The sequence below is a fragment of the Geospiza fortis genome, unplaced genomic scaffold, assembly GCF_000277835.1.
Source record: "Geospiza fortis unplaced genomic scaffold, GeoFor_1.0 scaffold346, whole genome shotgun sequence".
Classification (NCBI taxonomy): domain Eukaryota; kingdom Metazoa; phylum Chordata; class Aves; order Passeriformes; family Thraupidae; genus Geospiza; species Geospiza fortis.
In genome coordinates this window covers 788,137-810,740 of record NW_005054361.1, presented here as the reverse complement: position 1 = coordinate 810,740, position 22,604 = coordinate 788,137, and the positions used below count along the sequence as shown (strand labels likewise).

The 22,604-nt window shown below is 47.0% G+C and overlaps 2 protein-coding genes across 2 annotated transcripts; one reads left to right on the top strand and one right to left on the bottom strand.

The window, feature by feature from the left end:
* Window positions 1–388: 388 nt before the first annotated feature.
* SNRPD1 (small nuclear ribonucleoprotein D1 polypeptide) lies at window positions 389–5,989 on the top strand. The gene is made up of 3 exons (XM_005423917.2): window positions 389–506; window positions 2,900–3,091; window positions 5,339–5,989. The coding sequence occupies exons 1-3, from the start codon at window positions 437–439 to the stop codon at window positions 5,413–5,415; spliced, it is 339 nt and encodes a 112-aa protein (XP_005423974.1). The 5' UTR covers window positions 389–436; the 3' UTR covers window positions 5,416–5,989.
* SLC6A20 (solute carrier family 6 member 20) lies at window positions 5,899–19,354 on the bottom strand. Its single transcript, XM_005423918.2, has 11 exons — window positions 19,219–19,354; window positions 15,003–15,143; window positions 14,179–14,270; window positions 13,237–13,464; window positions 12,151–12,261; window positions 11,538–11,779; window positions 10,502–10,664; window positions 10,005–10,209; window positions 9,061–9,220; window positions 7,861–8,026; window positions 5,899–6,933 (listed from the first exon to the last, which is right to left on the bottom strand). Exons 1-11 carry the CDS (start codon window positions 19,337–19,339, stop codon window positions 6,784–6,786), a joined length of 1,779 nt encoding a protein of 592 aa, XP_005423975.2. The 5' UTR covers window positions 19,340–19,354; the 3' UTR covers window positions 5,899–6,783.
* Between the last annotated feature and the right edge of the window lie 3,250 nt (window positions 19,355–22,604).

Genomic DNA, 22,604 nt, shown 5'->3' with positions numbered 1-22,604 from the left:
CTCACCGCGGGCGGGAGCGGGAGCGGCCCGGGATGGGCTGGGCCGGGCGGGGACCCCGCTGTGAGCCGGGGCCTGCGCGGGTCGCTGAGGAAAACCCCCCTCCCACTTTTTGGAGGGGAACCCCCCGGAGCCGGGGTTGCGTTGCCTTCCCGCGATTGTAACGATTTTTAAAATGGTTCCTTCTTCATACGATAATGGCTGTTTGGCCTGGAAGTAGATGCTGGATGTGGCAGTGTGTCACTGAAGCGTCCCAGCTCCTGTGTCTGGGCAGGACGTGGAGTGTGCCACTGAACATCCCCGGCAGAATCCGTGAGCGCCGTCCGAGGGAGCTCAGGATGCGGAACTGCTGGGTGCTGCCTGTCCAACACGTACGGCTTTGCGTGGAAGTGAACGGGCTGGGGCTTTTTTAAATGCGCTTTTAATTCCCAGGTTTCTAATGAAGCTGAGCCATGAGACTGTGACCATTGAGCTGAAGAATGGGACGCAGGTGCATGGAACGATCACAGGTACGGAAGGATGGGAGGATGCAGCAAAATACTCCCGGTTGCCTTTCGGCAAACAATTGGCAGTCGCGGCTTGAATGAGTTTTTTGTCCTGTGCTCCCTCTTGCGGGGACCGGCACAGGGAAATGCAGGAGATGGGCTTTGTAATTCGTATCTTTGTGTGCAGGCGCGAGGTGTGTTTGTGTTGCAGAAGTGTCTGGGTATTGTCGGGGCTTGCTGGGAACAGTGGGGAGCTGTGACCAGCCAGCTCTCCATAGGCAACCACGAACGTACTTGGGAATTTCAGTGGGTCACGGATTGTCTTTGATGTGTAGTAGTGGGTGAGTCCATCCGTGGTCAGAGATTTGTTTTTAAGGTTCTGCTGCGAGCTGTAAATTCGCTGTGGCACTGGGAGCCTCTGTGCCCAGCTGCAGCTTTGCCTGCAGACAGGCTTTGGAGGAAGGAAGCAAACTCTTCCAAACCTTGCTTGGTAGTCTCTTGTCATTTTAGTAGCACGGTCACAGAGTCACAGAATGGTTTGGGTTGGAAGGGACATTAAAGATGATCCAGTTCTAACCCTGTGCCATGCCCAGGGACGCCCTCCAGTAGGCCAGGTTGCTGCTCAAAGCCCCATCCACCTTGGCCTGGAACACTGCCAGGGATGGGATATCCACAGCTTCTCTGGGCAGCCTTTTCCACCTGATGTGGTCTTAAATTGGTTAAATTTTGCATGTTGACTAAAAAATAAAGTTACTTCTGTTAAGCACGTTTTTTGTTAAGGCAAGTCTAGATGGAAATGCATATTTGCATATGTTTGATTGTGCGAGAGGCGGGTTTGAGAACGGCAGAGCTGGGTGTGGGATATAGGGCAAAGAGGAATCCTGGCCTAGAGAATCTGCTCCCCGACTGCTGCCAGAGATCTGTCCTTGTGTTTGTGGGGATTCCTGATTAGCAGGTGCTTCTTTATATCACTGAGCTGAAAGTTGCAGGGAATTCTGCAGGGTTCATTAAGTGTTTCTCAGGTATTAAAACATGTTCGAGCTTTTGTCTGCTTTGATAACCCCAGTGAGGGACGTTGCTCTGAGTGTTCCCATGAGCTGTACTTAGAGCAGGTAAGATGTGGGTGGGGCATGTTGTGTTTAATGAGGCAAACCCTCAGGGCTGAGTTGAGGAAGCTGCTGCATCTCCCTTCCTAAACTTGCCCCCAGGTGGCTTTCAGAAGCTCTTCTGCCCAGGCACTCTTGGAAAAAAAAAAAGATTCAACTCTTGTTAAGTTTGAATTTTATTCCAGAGGATTGTTGAGGTGCTTTTTTGGCCAGCAGCAATCTGTGGGGATTTGGCAGAGTTCAAAACTGGCATTATTTTGCAGCCAGGTCCATCAGCTTTGATTAAGAGCTGAGGGAGCCACCTTGGTGCCCAATTGCAGCACGCTCTGCTGAACGCAGCAGATGAGAAGCAAACACTGCTGGGCTCCTGACCTCGCTGCTCTTTCAGGCTTAATTGTTGAGCAAAGCCTCTCTCATTTTCTGGTAAGAATCTGCAAAAACATTGCACAATGTCCTCTTCCTCCCAGCTCCAGGGCAGGAGCAGGGATGAAGGGGCAGGTTTTGTGTAATGCCCCTCACACCAGCCAAGGGACTGGGTCAGGTGGAGCTGTGTAAAATCCAGAGGGAGAGGACAGAAAAAGAAAATCACTGTCATTTTGATCTTCATAGCTGGAGGTCAGATCCCACCTAAAGCTCTGGGTATGCAAAGTAAAACCTTCTGGGGTTTGTTTAATTGCTTCTCATGGCTGTTACACAGTACATGCATCCAGCTGAGGTGTTTTTTCCAGTTTGGAATTGTGCATAACACAGCACAGTGTGCACAGTACTGATTCCATACAATTCCTGTGTCCTGGCTGTTCTCAGAGTTTAACCACAGTGGTTGTTCCTTGCAGTGGGGTATTTTCTGTACTTCCATAGAGAATTCACTCTGGTGTTGAATGTATTTTATCAGAAGGTAAATGTTGCTTTTGTGGTTGGATTTTCCTAAGGTTTACAGAAAAAGGGATTTACCCAGGTTATTTTTTCTCCTCCAAGGGTTGTTTTACTTCTTTTTAAAGGACTAAAAATTAGTATTATCCTTTTGTAATATGCAGTAGTTTATTTGTTGTTCAGAGGAGTTATTTTAACCATTTACACAGCAGCTATTGCCAGGACCTGGGTAAAAATCTCTAACCATGAGGAGCTAAAGGCCTGTCATGGTAACTGGGTAGTTCAAGAGAGACAAGAGATGTTCCATTCTGTGACAGGCTGAAGTAATTCATCAGTGGTAGAAGCAGATGTTGATGAACAGAATAAATCTCATTTCATGTGTGCACTGAAAAACAGGCAACAAGAGACCTTATACCTGAAATGAGGCTTGTGTTGTTTCAGGAGTGGATGTGAGTATGAACACACATCTGAAAGCGGTGAAAATGACTCTGAAGAACAGAGAGCCCGTACAGCTGGAGACCCTGAGTATTCGAGGGAACAACATCCGCTACTTCATTCTGCCTGACAGTTTGCCTCTGGATACTTTGCTGGTCGATGTTGAACCAAAAGTCAAATCCAAGAAAAGGGAAGCAGGTGAGTTTGTGCTTTCCTGGTCAGTGTTGTTCTGCCTTTGTGTGCATTTTAGTACTGTGTGTCTGAAGGTGTCTGATTGGAGTCTGTCAGTGTCTGCATTTGGTATTGAATTCCTCCATTCCTGAGGGTTGGACACGGCACTGGCTCAGTCTGCCTTGCCCACCTCCTTGGCATCTGCAGAGCTTCATTCACATGAAGTTGTGTTATGGCTTTTCATACATCTGTTTTTAAAAATGTAAATGTTTATCAGCTTCAGTAAATCTTAACCTGTCTGAGTCTTATAGTTGGTACCCAAAGAGATTTACTTCCTCTTCTCCAGGTGCCTGTGTTTCCTCAGTTTGTATGGGGAGCTTCACACAGATAATAAGTGCGGGACCATATCTCAAATGGTGTTGAATGGTTCCCTGAAACTTGGTGGGGGATAAAAATGGTACATATGGATTTGATAGACTTGAGAACCTGAGGGAATCAAGGCTGTATTCCATTGAGCACATCTCCAGCTTTGGCTCCCAGTAGTGTTCCAGTCTCAGCTCTTCTGCTCTTGCTGGAACTTTTTTTTCAAAGTGCTGTTGAATAAAAATCCTTTTCCTTAGAAGCCTAACAGTATAGACTGTAACTCATGTGTAATCCACACTATTGAAGATGAGTCTCCAGTAGACCCTAGGAAATCAGCAGCAGTATATATTTTGCCCACCAGTTAATCTGTGTGTTTTAAAAACAGTGAGCTGTAAATGAAAGCTAATTGTGCTCTAGATTCATGTTGTACCATTTCTCCTGTAATTAGTGTTGAAGTATGTGGGCGTGCAGGGTGTTCTGCATTGGTGCAGAACCTCAGCTGTGCAGCACTGAGTGTGAGCGCTGCAGCTGCTGCCTTGGTGGGGAATAAGGATAAAGCTCCCAGAGGGGCTTCGCTCCTCTCAAGTTCATTAAAACAGTCTGATCACACAGAGAAATGAGCGTGGTTAGATTGCTTTTTTCCTGAACCTCACGTCATGGTGTGAATGGGAGCATCCCTACTTGGGAAGCAGCCCTGATAGCTCCAGTTACCTCCACTTGATGCTCCCTGCATCCCCAGTTCATGGAAGTGCTCTCTGACCAAAGCTGTGCTTTGCTTTGCTGTAATCCATAAATGCCCCTGGGCTTCAGCAGTGTAAAACCCTTGATTCTGTCCTTAGCAAGTGGTCAGGAAAGGGCAGGATACTGACTAGGCTGTGTGTGCCATGCGTGCCTTGAGTCCAAGCGTGCTGGCACTTGGTGAGCACAGCTGCCCGCTGATGCTGTCATCCTCCAGCTGGGGTTGATGCTTCCATGGATTTTACAGGGTCAGTGTATTACCAGCATTATAATGACACCTTGCTTAAGCTAAATTTGTCCTGTGTCGCTGCTTCTTCTGTCTCTTCTGAATTTCTAACCTACATCCCAGAATAATTGTCACAGCTTGCTCCTTGAATGTGGGTGCCAGTGGGTGTCTCTTAGAGAGCCACCCGCTGCTGCAGAGTTTTCAGTATCTTTGTGAGCCCTGCGCTCACAAGCACATTTTAAATGAACCAATAATCTAAAAGTTTGCAGAGTGTCCTTGCAACCTTGTGGGTCACATTTCTTTGGGAGACAGAGATGCAAAGGCATGTTATGACCTTATGGATCATATGACATTCAGGAGTTGCTTGTGGCCTGCACTGTCCTATGATTCTGTCTTCCCTTTACAATTAAATAGCAGTAATTAAAACTGGGAGCACACAGTCAAGATCTTTGCCTTAGAATCACATCTGCAATTGGTAGAGTCGTCACTGAGACCAGTAGGAGCTGATGGATGCTGGGATCCTTTCAAAACGCTGACCTTCCACATGGTGCCTGAGACAGGATGGGTTTGGGAATCTCACAGCATGTCAAAATTCGCATTTCTCTCTTAAAAAAACTAGACTTTATATATATATATAGAAAAAGAATGAATCCTGGTTTCCTGTCAGATTACCCAGTCATTTGGGAGCAGCCAACTATTTTATGTCCTTGTTTTCTGCAGTGAATCCAAGAACAGACAGTAGTCTGTGGAAGTTGTATACTGGAAGAACTAACACAAAAGATGCAATATTACCTGAAACTTACTGAACATTAACAGACTTAATACCTAATGTAATGTCTTATCACAGGGTAGGAGCGTGGTGATTATGCTCCATACAGAATGTTTTAATCAAAAAGAAAGTATTCCTCGGTCTCACTATATTTTCTCTTTTTCTTTTGCCTGCCAAGTTGCTGGAAGAGGCCGTGGAAGAGGCCGTGGCAGAGGCCGAGGTCGTGGAAGAGGAAGAGGAGGCCCAAGACGATAACTTCTCATCATATTCTGGGCAATTCTGGGCAATTACCATATTCTAGGCAATTTCAGGTTTATTTTGTACAGGTCTTGTTTATGGTATCCATTTTTAATAAACAGAAATGTGAAAAGGTGTCTTTCCTTTGTTAGCAAAGCCTGGGGAGGGAGACAGGGCTGTTGCAGACTACACAGATCTTGCTTGTCACTGTCGAGATTTTGCCCACCCCTGGGGGCTGTACATTTCCTCTTGCTTTTTGCCCCAGAACGAGAGACTCATGTTGTACTTTCACAGTGTTTTAATTAATCCCTCTTTTCTAAGGCACTTGCCATCTTCTAATGGTTCCATAGTTAAGATGCTGTATTAAGAACCCCTGTCCTGTGAGTGTGTCTCTAATACTGTTCTTCAGAGCAACCTTTTCTAAAGTTCCTAGATACAATTTTAATGTTTTCTATTACATGAAGCTTGCAATTTAAACATGTTGCTTTCTTTATAAAACATTTGCACAGGGAAATTAGCCAGGTCCATGGAACTGCTGGATTGTTACATCTGATGATTAAAGAATACCTGCATATAAACTTTGTCAAAGCTATTATATGGCATACTGTTGTTTGGGTGGGGCTCGTAAAGCAGCTTTATCACAGATACCTTCCAGTGTACTTACAGTACATCCCTAGAAAATACAAAGTACAGCACAGCGCACAGTTGCATGCTGGAATTGAAAGCTTACTTCTGGAGGTGGGAGAACTTGTGCAACTCACACAGATGTGTGCATATATATATAGATATATGCAAATATAAATATATATATTCACTGCATTGCTGGACACAAGTATGAAAGAAGCCACATTGGCCACAGTTATCTCCCAGTGCCATCCTGCTGATTATTCCCATGTAGGAAAGCAGTTGTCACATTCTCATTGCCAGGCTTCAACAGTTTCACCTGTTTATGAAATACAGATGTCATTTCAAACAATGAGCATGCTTAAGTGTCTTGAATGGTCTGGGGACATTTGTTGGTAAATTGGTGCAGGAACATGCTTGGTTGTTCATGTTTCCACACAGGCAGTGCTACAACAGCGGAAAAGAATCACCTAACGTTTAATGGGCTGATGTGCTGGTTAATTTGTGCTAGCTGGCATTTTGTGAGCTGCTCTTCTCCTTCTCACCTCTTACAGAGGCCACTTTAAAGCTTCAACTTGTTACAGAAGAGCTTTTTTCCCCCAAACCATTGTGGAATCTCCCAAGAGCACTTTTTGGTCAATATAGCACCCACCATTCTCAACTCTATAAGTAGCTGCTAAAAATAATGGTTGCTGCTGTGTTCCAGAAGTGCCCAGTCACTGGTGACGGGGGTAAGGTCTTCCCAAATCCAGCTGTCAGCTTTCATGCAACAGTTGAGACTCGTTCCCTCTTCAGTCTCTTCCTTACAAAAGTCACTAGTGCTCCCAGGGGGATGCACATGGTGGATGATGCTACCAGCAGCCCGATCACTGCCAGGGCATAGCCTGGGTAATCCTTGGTCACCAGCTGGCCCTGCAAGGGAGAAAAGCAGAGTTGGATCTGTGGGATCTGTCCCAGAGTCGGGCCAGGAGCAGATCTGTGTCTATGGATCTAAGCAGGACCTCTGAGAAGCATTTTCAGTCTGTGGCAGCCCACAGCTGCCCTCGGTGTTCTCTGTCCAACCACATGCACTGAAAACTGACAAGAACAGAGCTGCTGACAACAGGATTGGGGGAAACTTCTGCAAGCTTTGGTAAAGAGCAGATTTTGGCTTGATTTGTGTTTCTTAATGAGGTGGCTGGGCCCTGACCTCTGTCAGGGCTCTCTTCCTCTCCTGGAGCTTGTGGGTTCATGCTGACACCCAGTCAACAGGCCAAGCCTGCCGTGAGTCCTAAATTGGCCATGACATGAAAACAATTATGTGCTTTGTTCCTGCATGATGGAAACATTTCCACAAAATGTTATGAAACCAGTGATTACTTATCCATTAGTAATTGCTCTGTGGCAAATGCACAGTCCGGTATTCTTAAGGAAGTGTCCGGGCCATGAAGAAAAATGTATATGGAAATTATGAAAACTATAATAACTATAGTACTTCAGGAAAGCTCAGGTGTCTTAAAGTACCACAAATTTTGTTCAAAGTAAATACACTTTAAAAGTAGGGGGGGTTTAAGTGTATTTTTAAAGATGATATTTGGGTCTTCAACATGAATTAAATTTAATTCTATGAAGGGTTGATTAAGAATCATAGAGGGAAATTAGTTGATTTTACAGAATCATTGCATCATCACTAAGTCAAGTTTTCCCTGGTTTTCCTTTCCACAAAATTAAGGAATGGCCATGACTCCAGCTATTCGCTTTCAGAATGCCATTTTGTGGAAGAGTGTAGTTAGAAGCTTGTATCCGTGCAGGAACTAAGGAAGGTTTCAAACGGAAAAAAAGCCCAGATCCAAAATTTACCTGTGTGGCATCCCATGCTTGGTATTGCAATGTTCCTGTGAGGATGTAGTCAGTGAGGTAAAAAATAAATAGGCTTATAATAAGCAGTGGACTAACAAAAGCCCACATAATTTTCCAATACCAGTTTGGCTTGTGTCCAATCATGGTGTAAAGATCTTTCTCAAATCTGTTCAAAAGAAAACCAAAAATTTTTGTGAAGGAAACCAAACACATATTTTTGAGACTGGCTACAAATACTTGATGAATACCTTGTTCTGAGTTACTTCAAAAGCCACCTACAGAATTGAGGATGTCAGATGAGAAAGGGGAGTACAGTTGATCACAAATAAGCAGAGAATTATTGTCTGAAAAGCTGGCTCACCAGAACCACAGTGAGGGGGAAATCAACAAAGACAGTGAGGCTTCCAAGAGAATCCCAAGTTGCAGAAAGTAGCTAGAAATAGTACAGCAAGAAAGTTCTGCCTGAAGCATAAGCTTGGGCTCTTCCTGGTGTCAGCTGACAGAGAGAAGGAATGATGCTGTAGCACTGTGGAGAAAACAGCTGGGTTTGTGTAGCTGAGTGTTCTCAGTGCTGTTACCTGACTGTCTTTGGGGAAGTACTGACACTGGGAATGGTACCTAAAATCTCTCAGGAGACCTGGATCTGACTCAAAGGCTTTGAACTCATCAGGGAGGAAATACCCACATATGTGCCTGGACACCCTCTGTGCTGGCAGACTAACAAAGCAAATGCTGAAGCCTTTCCTTTCAGCTATTTTCAAATGCCTCTGCTGTTCAAAACTTCTCCTGATTCTAGAGCTTCCTTTTACCCACAAGGATTGACTTGGGAGACAAACAATGTGCGAGGTGACCACCTTTGAAACCAGACTTACTGGCACTCTTGTGCTCGTGCTGAATTCCTGTCATGGGAGGAGCAGAATTTTGGCAGAAGTTGCTCCTGAGACCGAAGACAAGAGCAGGGAGCTGTGTGTACAGCTCCTTAGTACTGCCCTGCCAGCAGAGACAGTGTCAGCCCAGCCTAGCCCCTCACAGCTCTGAGCCAAGGCCCCAGAAGGAGTCTGCAGGGCAGGGGAGACCTGCATCCTCTTGCTGATCCTATAGCACAGGAGAAATATTTATCCTGAGGCAGTATTTTGATTCCTGGCCCGTGGCTGCTCCCCCAGCTGTCAGACTATGAAGGAAGCAGGGCTCCAGCTTTACCTCCTTATGCCATAGATGTAACACACAGCGATGGTTTCCACCAGCACGATGAGCAGCAGTGAGAGGGTGGCTGCGTAGTCGTTGAAGATGTCAAACCAGTAATTTCCAGCCTCCGTGGTGAAGATCAGGCCAATTATACAATTCATGAAACACACAACGCCTGTGTGGATAAAAACAGGGATCCTGTCATTACACCTGGAAGTTTGTGTAAGGAAAATGTCACACTTCTTGTGAATAACAAGCTGGTAGGATTTCTGCTGAGCAGCTCTCTGAGGAGAAGGATTTGCTTTTCCCCTGTGGAAAAGACCTGCCCTTTTGCATGTGTGACTGTCATTAAACTGCTGCTCCTTAGACCTGCACAGTCACAGCACATCACCCCAGACATGGCCAAGACAACCAAGTCTTAGCTACAGCCTTGTCACACGTGCATGCAGCATCTGCTGTTGCTGCTGGGCATCCAGCTAAAACAAGTTTTTTAAAACTGATTTCCATGCCCAGACAGGAGCACATATTTCTTTTGACCAATGGCTGAGGTAGTTCATAGTTGGGATACTGGTGATGTGACTGAACAGCTTTGCTGCGACTATGCTGCCATTTGTACCCTCCTTTTGAGCTTCACCAGTCAGGAGACACGAGTCTGAAGGAGCTGGGGTGTGTCGGGAAGCCTGGAAATACACAGCCATGACTGCCCTGTTGCTTTGGGAGCTCCCAAGGGAAAGGCCTGCACAGGATGGGCAGGATTTCACAAGGGCAGGCAAACCCTTCCAGCAGCATATTTGCAATTCCCTGCTCCACCCGAAGTCAGAGAGTGGAATGGCACTTCACTCAATGGCAGTGGACACCACAGCTTGTGCACACACACACACACACACACACACACACACACACACACACACACAGAGGTGCTCCCTGTGTGGCCTGTGAGCAGCCTGGCAGGTGCTTACCCGAGATCACCTCCTTGGGGAAGCGGGAGGCGATGACCCTGCTGTCGCTCAGTGGCGTGAGGATGGCAGCCGTGTTCCCCAGCATGCTGCCAATGCCCAACATCAGCAGCATGAAGAAGTAGAGCACAGAGTACAGCTGGGGCACCTCCATGTTTTTGATTGCTTCTGAATAGACTATAAATGCCAGTCCCGTCCCCTGGACAGCCTGACGGAGACAAGGGGAGAAAACTGAGTTACAGGCAGCTCCTCAGCTCCATAAAGGACATAAGACAAAAGAGAGTGACTCTGTGCCGTGACAATGTACACCTGAGGTGTGGCTTTGCACAGCAAAGGCAGGTGAGGTCTTCACTGGTTTATCCCAACTGCATGGACACTGGGTGCTAATGACCCAAGCGAGCCTCTGCCCCATCCTGAGGTGTAGAAATGATCCCCAGCCCTGGCCAGGCAGCTCCTGGGCTCAATGGGAGCAAAGGAGACACCACAAAGTGGCAACTCACCGTGTCTAGCTCAGCTTCCAAGCTGCAGTTTTTAATCTGTGGTGCTAATTGGGCATATTCCTGTGGGTAGGTGGCCATGAGGTAATCTTTCATCTCACTGAGGTTGTCTGCTGTTAAAGAGCCTTCCTCCAGGTCAAAAGCATTCAGCAGCAGCAGGATCACCCTGGGAAGGATTATAGGAATTTAATGTCTTTCAGGCCCAGGGCTCCTCATCCCTTTTCTCCATCAGCCCCGGGAGAATGCTTTGCTGGTCCCAGAGCTTCAGTGTCCCTGGGTGAGAGCACCATTTCCAGCACAGTGTCAGGACGCTGGCAACCTTGCGCTCATTTGTGCCTTGGAGGGAGCAGCTCCTGTGCCCACACTGCTGTTCCCAGGCAGGTATCTTGGGAGCTGGCCAGTGCTGCCTGGTGTCTCTTCCCCTTTGCCCTGCGGTCTCACGTCCACACCCCACCAACTTTAAAGTCTTCTGTCAACAAGCAAGGACTAGCAGCTTGGTTTCCTCTCTGATCAACAGATGGATTGAAAGCTCTAAAAATATGAGTAAATGTGTAACTGACATGGGCCCTGTGCCAGGGACTGCACGCAAGCTTGCAGCTACAGGACACAATCCTGCAGGCTGCTGGGCACTTGCAGATCATCACAGCCTAGGAGGATGAACTCGCGGAACTTAAGGGCTTAACCTTAAAAAAGGGGATCTGAGCATCACTGCATTTATTAATCAACTCCCCCACACTCCCTGCAGCACGGGCCAGGACAAGAACACAGGGGAAAGTGCCTCTGTGACTTGCCCAGGCAAACTCACCCTCTTGACCAGGCCTGTGCCTGGAAGCAGCACCCAGGTGTCAAAAGGCAAAGCGCTCTGACCTTTCATCTCAAGCTTCATTGCTTTGAACAGCTCCTTTAGCTTTATTAGGGCAGCATCAGCTCTGGTCTTGGGGCAGTGCTGGCAGAGCTGTGTGCTGTTATTTATTTACCTCCCCCCTCAGCTGCTCCAGAACAGCGTGCAGTGGAAACCAGCACAACAGAGGGCTCTTACTTGTTGATACAGCTCTCGTAGTTAAAGGTGGCCTTGAAGCCGTAGATGGAGAAGGTGACGATGCTGGCGAATATGGAGGTGGTGCTGTTGATGAGGGACACAATGATGGCGTGTCTCTGGCAGTTGTTGCTGGGCTCGTTGTAGCTGGCAAAGGCGATGAGGCTGCCGAAGCCAAGGCCCAGTGAGAAGAAAATCTGCGTGGCAGCGCTGATCCAGGTCTTGGGGTTCGACAGCTGCTCCAGCTGCAAAGGCAGATGAGAGAGCAAGACCATGAAGTTCCACCAAGTGCCCAGCACTGCCCCTTCCAGCCTGCAGGGATGGGGCTCTTTGTGCACTCATTATGGATCAGGGATGGTTTTGGGCAGGGTTACTGCTCTGACTGGAAGCAGTAGGTTGTGCTAACGGGAAGGTCTTTTTCTGCAGGAAAAAGCAAGCAGCTTATGGGCACCATGGCAGCCTCCAGCCATTCCCAGCTGAGGTTCCCAGCTGCCAGACCTATGTTACTGCAGCAAAAATTCAGTATTAAAAAAAAGAAGGACCAAGACCTTTAAAAAAGTTACGTGCCCAGTAACCGATAACGTTTCCTGAAGAATTCAATACAGTTTTTTTGTACCTTTGGTGTGAACATGTAGACAAGCCCATTCACAGCTCCATGAAGTGTTAATCCTCTGATGAGGTATATGATGAGAACACAGTATGGCAAAGACGCTGTCACATAGACCACCTGGGGAAAGAGGGTAAAGACCTTGGTCTAAAGAATATGTAAGACAAAGCTAATCTGCTATGTCAGTCTCACTTCACATAAATAATTTCATTAATGTGTTTGTTATCATGTATTAATCTTTAAAGAAATTTTATCAGACAAATCTAACTTTAGATTTACATTTTAGGGAAACAAGTTTTTAATAATCCTGAAGACCTGTGCTACTATTCCAAGTGTCTTCTCTTAGACTAGAAATCAAACAAAAATCTAAAATATTTGCAGCATTTGCAAACTCAGATCTACATCATTTGGTAGCATAACACCAGTTCATAACCATCTATCAAAAACTCATTAGGCAAAGGTGATCATCACATCACCATCATCATCATCATCATCATCATGTTTGCTCTATAAGGAAGGCAAGCAGAGCTCATAAAAGGTCAAAATCAAACTTAAATTTAATCAAATTGAATCAAAATTTAATGTAATCAGTTGCAGCAAGTTTAAGAGGTTATTCCTAGTTTACCGTCTCTTGGCTTTCTGTATTTGGCTAAGACGATTTGGGGATTACAGCCCTCAGCTTGCTGCTTAGTGCAGGCTCAGCCAGGACATTGGGGTTTTTCTCCCCAATTCCTCATAACTCCTGCTGTGAATAAAAAGCAAGCAAAAAATGCCCAGTAGATGTCTTGTTTTTCTCGCAAAGACCAAGGAATAGACGTCTCCTGACACAGCTCGGCTGGGGCAGACAGCTTTCCTCATGGCCAGCAGCCTGACAACTGGCCATGAGAGAGAGCTGGCTGTTCTCAAAGGACTTCTCTGGGTTATTTTTTCAGTGTCAGCGTTTTGATTGATCCTGCTTCAGTTGCACCTTGACAGGGCAGCAGAGCTCGGTGCTGCGGAGGGATACCTGACCCCAAGGAGCAGCAGCCATTCCCCACTGCCTGCCAGCACTCCCCACGTCCCGCCGGGGCTCGGCAGGGCTGTGCCCGCTCTCACCTTGCCGGTGGAGGCGGTGCCGCGGAGGATGCAGAGGTAAACCACGAGCCAGGCCAGCGTCAGGCACAGCGCCTGCTCCCACTGCACGCTGCCGCTGGCCTCCAGCGACGGGGAGATGTTCAGCGTCTGCCGGTACCAGAAGTACTGCGTGGACGAAGTCTTCTCACATTCCTCCTCGTAGCCTGTGCGGTTGCTGTTGAGGGGGCAGGTGGCCCATGGCAGGGGGTCCTGGCAGGAAGGGCCATGAGTGAGGGCATGGCATGGAGAGCCAAGATGCCAGTGGGGAACAGGGAGGAGGATGATGGCAAGGACAGCTTTCTGCCCAGGCTTGCTTCTCTCTGCAGGGCACTGCAGGGGCTGGGGATGACCCTCTCCCCTGGGGATGATGTCTTTTGACAATCTCCCTTGGCAATGACCCTCACCCCAAGGACTGATGCTTTCTGATCCTCTCCCCTGAAAATGACCCTTTCTGAACTCCCCTACCCAAGGACAGATCAGCTCTGTCCCTCTTCCTTGGGGATGACCAGACTGATTCTCTCTCCAAGGACTGAGCCTCTTTAACCCTCTCCCCTGGAGGTGACACTCTCCAAGCCTCTACTGTGGGACCAAACCTCTCCCCTGACATCAGACAGGCCCATCCCAGGATGCAGGGCACCCTGGCACCAAGGCATGTGACCAAGGTGTCACAAGCCTGGCCTTGACCTGAATTCCATGGCAAGGAGAAGACAGCAGCCAATGTCTCTGGGAGGACCATGGAGGAGGACATCACTGCCTCACTTCTCCCTGCAGCAAAGCCCTGGGGTTTCTGAAGTTTTTGACATCCCTCCACCTCCCCATTCCCAGCTGACAATGGTGCTGTGCAACATCCAGCACCAAGGAAAAGCCACTGTCACCCTCTGCAGCCACAGAGGGGCCAAGCAGGGCTGTTGGGGGCTCACACACCTGGAAAGAGGGGAAGAGGTACCAGAAGGCCCAAGCATTTATCACATTGTAGTACATGGAGAGGAAGAAGGAGACGACAACACTGGCAACTCCTGTGGGTATGGAGGGAGACACTTGATCAGCAAAAAAACCCAGAATGCCCAAGGCTCCACAACATCTGTGGGATGCGGGAGCAGCACTGCCATGGCTGACACAGGAGAGGCTTTGTCCCTGCACAACCATGTGCACAGGGCACGTCCCTGTCACTGTAGTCACTGCCTCCTCCCCCAACCATGACTATCCTGACCTGGATTTGATACTCTAGGCCATGGGGAATGAATATTCAATGTGTCATTAAAAGAAAAAGTATGCTTATGCAAATTGATGATAGCTTGGGTTTTCAGGGTAATTGAATAATATACAAATGTAGCTAAGAGTAGACATTGGTAAATGGTAGACTGGAACAGTAGGAAATTAAGGCACCATTTTATCACTCATGTTGAGCTTATTGGGAAGGTGCTCTTGGGGTCAAAGCCCAGTATAGGCAGCCTCAAGGGCTGGGTTTAGCACTGGCCTCCACAACATGATTTTGGCAGTCCGCCTGAGGGCAAGGGGACTCACACCTCTGAATCCAGACCCAACACAGCAAGCTGGGGTCTGGCCCCAGTGCCCAACGAAGGACAAGATAAATGCATGCCATGAGGTGTCTGACTTTGCTCAGCCTCGTGAGACCCAGTAAAACCTGAGCTCCCACCTGGGTTTTTTCTGAAAGACAAAGCTCTCCAATCTAAGATCACCCACGTTCCCTGCATGCTGGAAAATAAAGATGGAAACTGAGAACATACCAACACCACAGAGGTAGGGACTTATAATTTTCCAGGCGCCGATGCTGCCCTGCCGCATGCGCTGCCCGACGGCCAGCTCCAAGTACAGCAGCGGCATCCCCTCGGCAATCAGCATGATGAGGTATGGGATCAAAAAGCCACCTGGGAGAACAAACCCAGCAGTCAGCTTTCAGCAGATCAGCAGCAAGATAAACACCACTTTGCCCTATTTTTGTTCAGTGCCTCAGAGGCTGGCTGGCTCTGGGTCCTGGTCCTGTCCAGGTACCTGGAGTACTGAGAACAGGCCCCAATCCTGAAGGACATCTGACAGAGGTTTCAGGCAGAGTCCCAGAGGCTGGTGGGCACTGGCTGCCTGGGAGCAGGGAATTTTCCGCAGGGACTTGGCAGGGCTGGGGTTTCTGCTGTTAAACTGTGTTGGTCGGCCCTGCTGTGTGGCAGCGCTGCACAGATGCATCCAGGCGGTTTGAGCAATGCTGGGGGCTGGGGCTGTTAAAGGGTAACCAGCCACCTGCCAAACCTTGTAACCCATAATGAGACAAAGAGGACAAGGGAAAGATTTACTTCAGTGTGGGGTGTTCTGCTGCACAGCCAAAGTGCTCAAAGAAAAGGTAACAGCAACGTCTGTGTCAAGCAGAGAGTTTTGAGTTACATATTGAAGACTGGCCTTGCTTAAAAATTAAAAACCAAACAACCAAAAAAACAAACTAAAAAGCTCCCAAATTCCTATCCTGAGCCCACAAGCACCAGCAAATGAATGAAGGCTTTTCCCCCAGGGCCTCTCCTCCCAGCCTGGGAGCAGACCCTGGGACACAGGCATTGAGTCTCCTGCATGGGGCTGCTCATCCCTGCTTCCCTGCGCATGGAGAGCTACAGAGATGCTCCTGTGGAAGAGGAACAGCAGGAGTGAGAAGGTTGACAGCGAGGAAAGGAAAAGGACCTTCTTGTCTGGCAATCAGGATGTACTTTGGCTTAAATTTCTGCCAGAAAAAAATAAAATCCTTGTATTCGACCTGGGGCTCACTTCAGAAAGAGCTGCTGACTGAGTCAAAAGCTGGATTTTTGTGAAGGCTTCCCTGCTTCCCTTTTTACAGTAAGCCAAAATATTTACGTAAATATCTCTTATTTAGGATTTAATCTGTGGCATTAACATTCCTTGCAATGGGCTCTGTGCAGCGCTGTGGAGGAATGAACTCCATGCAGCGACTGAGGCAAAGACCTGGAAATAAACACAGAGCAATAATCCGGTTTATTCTGGGAATTAATTTCCCACCTCCCAGCTCCCTTGTTATTAACAACCCCTTTGTTAGTCTGTTAGATAACTTCCTCTGCCGCAAGGGAGCCGTCGGAGGTTTAAGAGCTCCCGCAGCCGCTCTGTGCCGGTGGGGTGTGAGCTGCCCCAGCAGCCACTGAGGCAGCTCTGCCATCTACCACAGGGGAATCAGCACTAGGCCTTGCAAAGCTTTTCCACCCTCCCAGCAGCGCTGCCACATGTTTGGCATTGACTGTGCCAACTGGCAAGGAGGAGAAATGCCTTCAGGTTTGTTCTTCACCCCAGTTTTCCCCCCGCAGCTGGGGGTGCCAGTGCCAAGCCCCTGCCCCTTGCTCTGCATCCTGTTTGCACGCAGATCTTGCTCCTAGTGCTACACTTCCCAAAGAGAAGAACCAAAACAGCTCACACAAGTAACTCTGGGCAGCCGATAAACCAGCTCCTTGTCAGCTGGGAATCAGCTGTACTCAACTCCCCGCTCATTGACTCCGTGTGCTGCTCCCTCGGGTGCCAGCTGTCTGCACAAACCAGCCCCCAGGCCAGATCCCTGTACCTGGCAAAAGGTGCGGAGTGTGCCCTGGCTCTGCTCTAGGCACTGGGCTTGGCCAGTGGCACCCTTGGCCCTGCTCAGGCTCCTCCCTGGTGCTCGGGGGCTTCCTCGCCGAGGGCTGAGTGCTGCTGAGTACCAGCCCCGCTGCAGACCCAGCCCAGCCGCGCTTGAGGCTGGCCCAGCCTGCTTAGGGACAGAGGAACTGCACCTGTGAGGTTTGAATGCGCCCTGCTCTGCTCAGGTCATGCACCCAGCAGGAAAGCAAGGAGAAGGAGGAGAAGAAGGGAAACTACTGATGAACAGACAGGTTACAAAGTCTGCAGATACTCAGGTTACAAATACTCAGCATCATATGTGATAAGGGCCCTATTGCCCTGCTGGGCAGGACAGGGACTGGCTCCCTGCTTTACTACAAGGAAGATGCCAAAGAAGCTGGCACCCCCCTAATTAATCCCAGAGCCTGACATATCCAGCTTTTAAGTTCCTGAAACGATGTTGTGTATGCGTGGGTTTTGTGAACCCCAGGAAAGCCACAGAATCCTCTTTAAGAGGGCAGTGGATAAAACAATTAAGAAAAGCAAAACCTCCTGTCAGGAGTTTTGATTTCACAGTAGAAAGAGCTGCCTTTCCTCACATAAATATGTGGTGAAGAGAAAAACAATGGAAAATATAATGAAAAATAATGGAAAAACATTCTTATTAAACATGCTTTTAGAAAATTCTTGGGTGTATCATAGAATAGTTTGAGTTGGAAGTCACCTTTTAAAGATCATCTAGTCCAAAGCCCTTGCAATGAGCAGGGAAGCTTATTTAAGCTTCTATTCAGGTTAACCAAATGTTCCAGTTTTGGTTACATGGCAGAGAATTTTCACCTTTCAGAGAATTTTCACCACAATATAGATGGCTGGTTAAAAGAATGACAAAAAGCCCCCCAAAAGTCAGAGTTTTGCTGTCCTTCAGGATGTTTGCCATGATGGGCTGCTAGCAAACTATTCACGTGCAGTTTGACTGCGTACAGGAACACACTTTAAGCTTTGTGCTAGAGCTCAGATACGAAGTCTTTACCCTTAAAGCATGTGGAGAGGAATACACACAAAATTACAGCACATCTATAATTTCTGCTATCTGAACTAAGAAAGCTTCAGCCACTGCAGCATCTATCTTCTACTGACACTTCACCACCATATTATCTGGATTTTTCTGACCTGATCCCACAGGATAGTTCTGATGCAGCCTCAGCCCTGAGATGGCTTTTCAAACAGCAGCACGAACCAACTGCTACCACCACAAGTGGATTCAGAAGTAAGCTACAAGCCAACAAAGAAGCATAAAAGCAAAAAGCTGTTTAACATCTCAGTGTTTCTTCCTGAAAGGAAGAAAAGGCAGAAGGAGACCAGAAGCAGATAAGGCAGATGCTCATCACGTCCCTTAATGCAAGATTGAGACGGGTCCCCAGCCATGTCAACAGATGAAGCATGAAGTAGTAAAAAAACTTGATTGTCTTATAGAGAGCCTGTTTCTAAAGATTCTTCAAAAATATGGCAGCTGTATACTAGATGAGATTATTAATAATGGTCTTTAATTAATCTAATTACCTGACTTTTCATTTCTAAGGAAGAACAGCTGTGGCTCATATATGCCACAAATATCTTCCTTCAGTTTGGACCCAGGAGAAGGATAAACTTTTAAAGAGGGTTTTGAGGTCTTTTTGGTTGGTTTATTTATTTTTGGAGGACAAATCAATTTATTCCTTATTTCCAAAGGTGCCTGGGAGGCTTTAGCTATGAAACTCCTGTTGATTAAGGCATTTCAGCCAACTTCAAGGCAGATTTGCAGTCAAGTTATCATCTCTTAAAGTAAGGCTTTGTATAAAAGATATTAATGACAAGTACTTGAAATAATACAGCTGATCTTTAAGTTAAATCAGTATAATCATTTCCCTTTCTCAATATTTTCCGAGTCCCCATAGGTGAATGTACAAGAAGATGAACCAGTTTCTGACACCTTCAAAGTGATTCAGTGGGGCAAAAATATAATAAATGAATACTATGTGGATCTATATCTCTCACTCTACCTCAGTATTTTTAGAAAACATGGACCTTTCCACTGTTTCATTGCACTTACAGGAAACAATGCCACTATATTGCTGTCAGCAGCTGTCAGGTACAAACCTAATGCTAAAGAATACATAAAATAAAGCCACAATAAAAATAAAATAAAGCCACAATAAAAATAAAATAAAGCCACAATAAAACAGATTGCACAACAACAGAAAGCCAAACCTCCTCTCTGCCCTGGACCTTGCTAGGTGGACAGAGCATGAACATGGACAACATACTTTTGCACTTCAAGCTTGCCCCACTCCTCGAGGGAAGCAAGAAAATGTAAACCACACTCACCTCCTCCGTACATCTGACACAAGTATGGAAACCTCCACACATTTCCCAGCCCCACAGCATAGGAAATGCAGGCAAAAACAAACTGCAGGGGATTGTCCCATAAGGGTCTGGATTTCTCCATTGCTTTCTTGCAGGCAGAGGTTGCAGCAGAGCCTCCTGCCTTCACTCCCTCAGGTACTCTGCCAACCGTGCCTCACACTCCACGCCAGTCCGGCTCGGAGGGGAGGGAAAGGCGGAGGAGTTATGCTTGCCAATTCCTATCAAGCTTTTTAATTACTAATCTTATTAACAGGCACATACTGAAATAGGAATGCTGGTAAATAGATTATAGACGCACACAGAACTATAAAATTGGTACTTTGGGTGAATAGCTTCTTGGGTTTTGACTGGCATTTCTGGGAAGGATTTTTAGTGGCTCACATGCCAACTTGAAGCTGTGAGGAAATAACATCGGGGCTGCAGTTTGGGTTTGGAAATAGGACACCTTCCCCACAGGGCTACCTTCCTACCAAGTGGCATTCATGTGCATGAGGCACCAGCTTGAATTTGATTGCACAGAAGAGAGGTTCCCACACAATTAGGACTGGGTTTAGAGACTGTCAGCGCTTTTAGGGTAAGAATAAACAGAATCCTCAGACATCCTATCACTGTGCCTTGGTGCTCACCTCAACCAACCCAGCACACTCCCCATTTCCAAAAGTGGCCTTGAAACAGTCCTATCAGCCCTGCAGGTCCCCAGCCTGGTGCACACTTGACAACACTCAAGTTTGACCCTCCTGGAATAAGGTTTTCCCTCTACATACTCTGCATGTGTGTGACACTGTGAAACAGCCAGTCTCTTTTCATTCACACTCATGCTCAAACCCCACTGCTGCAGGTGAACTTTTCTGAGGGGTTGCTGCTCTAAAATACTTTCAAGCAGCAGGGCAGTGGAAGGGCAGTGGAAAAAGGTGTCTCTGATCATTGTGGAGGCAGAAGGATCTAGGGGGCCTTTGGGTTGTCTGAAGGCACACTGAGGTGCCCCATCTCAACATGAACCCTGTGTGTTTGGGCCCCAGCCAAGGTACACTTTGAGCTCAATCACTTTGGACAGATCTCCCAGTGAAGGAGGCTGCCAGCAGCGTCTGCAGCAATAAAAAGTAGCTGAGCAACTCCAGGGACTCGGCTACTTCCTCTGTTTAAATGGGGTTTTTCCAGGGCACCTTTCAGGATCATTTTACAAGTATGACTCACTCAGCTGCTGTCAGTCTCATTCCTACAGCACCAGGAATTTGGTCCCAGTCAGTTGTGGGTGTGCTGATCCAACATCCCATTGGGCACTGGCAGAGCCAAAGCCTCCAGCTGTGGGTATGGGTGAGAACTCCAGCCCTGGGGCCTCTGGACAGGAGCCTGAACTGCAGAGTGTGTCCTGCAGTGCTGCTGAGCCCAGCAGCAGCACTCAGGTGGACCTGCTGACCAGCCACCTGTATTACCAAAGTCACAAACTGGGACACTGCTTTTCTGTCTGCTAAAGCAGGTGATGGCAAGAGGTTTACACATCTCCCATACGTGCATCCGTTCTTTGGAGTGTGTTTGAATGGTGCTAGAGATGTAAGTTCTCATTGGAAAACATCAGGGGTTGCCAAAACTGCAGGTAGTAGAGTTTTGAGAGAGTTTGTGATTTTTTTTTTGCAGTATCCATGCAGTTCTTGTCTTGCCTGAAGAACTGCAGCATGCCAGCTAGCCCTGGCAATATGTCTCATGGGTATAACCCAGAATTCTGCTGGAAGGAATAATACAAGGTAATTTTAAATCCGTAAGCTGTTAAACTGAAAGACACACACAGAGAATGTGAGTTGTCCCATATCACGAAAACCTTCACAAATTATTAAAAAGTCAAATGCCGGCCCCTGGCAGTGGGATTTATTATAAATTATGTGTATAAATAGCTTACAGTATTAAATAATTTGCTGATAGGACAGCCTAAAAAATACCACATTGCTACCACTTGGGTTGCTTCTGTGTGAATGGATTACTCCTACTGATGAGCATCATCAAGTTAAAGATTTCCTTGGCTCTGTACCTCCTCCCCATTACATTTCAAACTAGTTTACTAATGGACTGGAGAAGATTGTGCAGGCAGAGAGGTGTGATGTCCTCATCTGGGGTTAGGCCAGATCAGGAAGTTCAAGTGGAATGAGATGAATCCTTGCCTCTCACAAATGTCAGTCTTATCAGTAGCTTGGATCACAGACTACTGTGAGGTTTTTTGAAAGGTGGTCATGCACATAGGTACCCAGCAAAGTGCCTGTCATCTACTGGCTCCTTGGGACACACACTTTAAATATATTTAAATGTATTTAAAAAGACAACACACAGGAATTCTTGCTGTGGGACTTTCTATACACACCTCAGATTATCAATATGCAATTTCTGATGTTGTTCATGATTTGATCTCCTTTGAATTGCTTTCATTGGGGTTAGAGAAGGGCTTGGGCTTTATCTTTAGGGACAAAGATAAGGCTCTAATAGACATATGCAAGAAATTTTGATCATATCACTGCTCATATTAAAGAAGGATTAGAAAGAATTTTTTCTTGCAGTACCTAAAAAATTTGAGATGTGGGGTTTGCCACAGTGGTTCAGAAGGGAAGGGGTTCATCTGCACAGCAGACCAGGGACTGACGGGACTGCCCAGGAGAACTGTCCTATGTAAACCAAGTCAGAAGCTGATAAACAAAGCAAAGAATCCCATTTCTCACTGAAGTAAAACCTCAAGTGCTTAGGTGAAGGTATCAACTAAAAACCCTGGTCTTGTGTCTCTTGACGCCAGTACAGTGAAAAGACAAATGCCTCTCCCAGCTACCTAAAACGCAGACAAAAAGGGAATCTGGGGTCCTAACAACACGTTGGGGACAATGATTTCAGGGTGGGAGAGAAGCTCAATAGTTCAATTGGCAAATGTCATAGAAACAAGGGAAGAAATTCTACCAGGTAGCCTGGACCTTTATCATGCTACCTCCAACACATACCACTATACCCCTCAGATTTAAAAATAAACCTTCTGGGCTTTCCTTGATGAGCCAGACATGGGAGGGGGACAAAGTGTCAGCAGCTCTGGTGTTTAGTATCTTCAGTTCCTGGAGGAACTCACTTCCAGATGCAAACACTGCTAGTGTGTATCTGCTAGTGTGTCAGATGACAATCAAAGCAAAGGCATGGAGTATCTGCAGCCTCTGCATGTATTTACTGATGCTGTCAAGGGAAGCAGATATGCAGACAAGGAGTAGCAGCTTCCACATATGGGTTTTCTGTTGGGATTCACTGTTGACAGTTGCTACCCTAAGATGCCTATTTCCTTACCCAGGGGAAAGAAAGAATCCATCTGGATTTTTGACAACTCATAG

What these genes read in the sequence shown, in the direction of transcription:
- SNRPD1 (XM_005423917.2), top strand. Translation starts at nt 437, where the DNA reads ATGAAGCTGAGCCATGAGACTGTGACCATTGAGCTGAAGAATGGGACG. An exon ending in GGTGCATGGAACGATCACAG is followed by an intron (nt 507 to 2,899) that starts GTACGGAAGGAT and finishes GTGTTGTTTCAG; the next exon opens with GAGTGGATGTGAGTATGAAC. An exon ending in ATCCAAGAAAAGGGAAGCAG is followed by an intron (nt 3,092 to 5,338) that starts GTGAGTTTGTGC and finishes TTGCCTGCCAAG; the next exon opens with TTGCTGGAAGAGGCCGTGGA.
- SLC6A20 (XM_005423918.2), bottom strand. Translation starts at nt 19,339, where the DNA reads ATGGAGAAATCCAGACCCTTATGGGACAATCCCCTGCAGTTTGTTTTT. An exon ending in ACCTCTTCCCCTCTTTCCAG is followed by an intron (nt 13,465 to 14,178) that starts GTGTGTGAGCCC and finishes CCTTCCTGCCAG; the next exon opens with GACCCCCTGCCATGGGCCAC. An exon ending in TACGAGAGCTGTATCAACAA is followed by an intron (nt 10,665 to 11,537) that starts GTAAGAGCCCTC and finishes AATCCTTCCCAG; the next exon opens with GGTGATCCTGCTGCTGCTGA.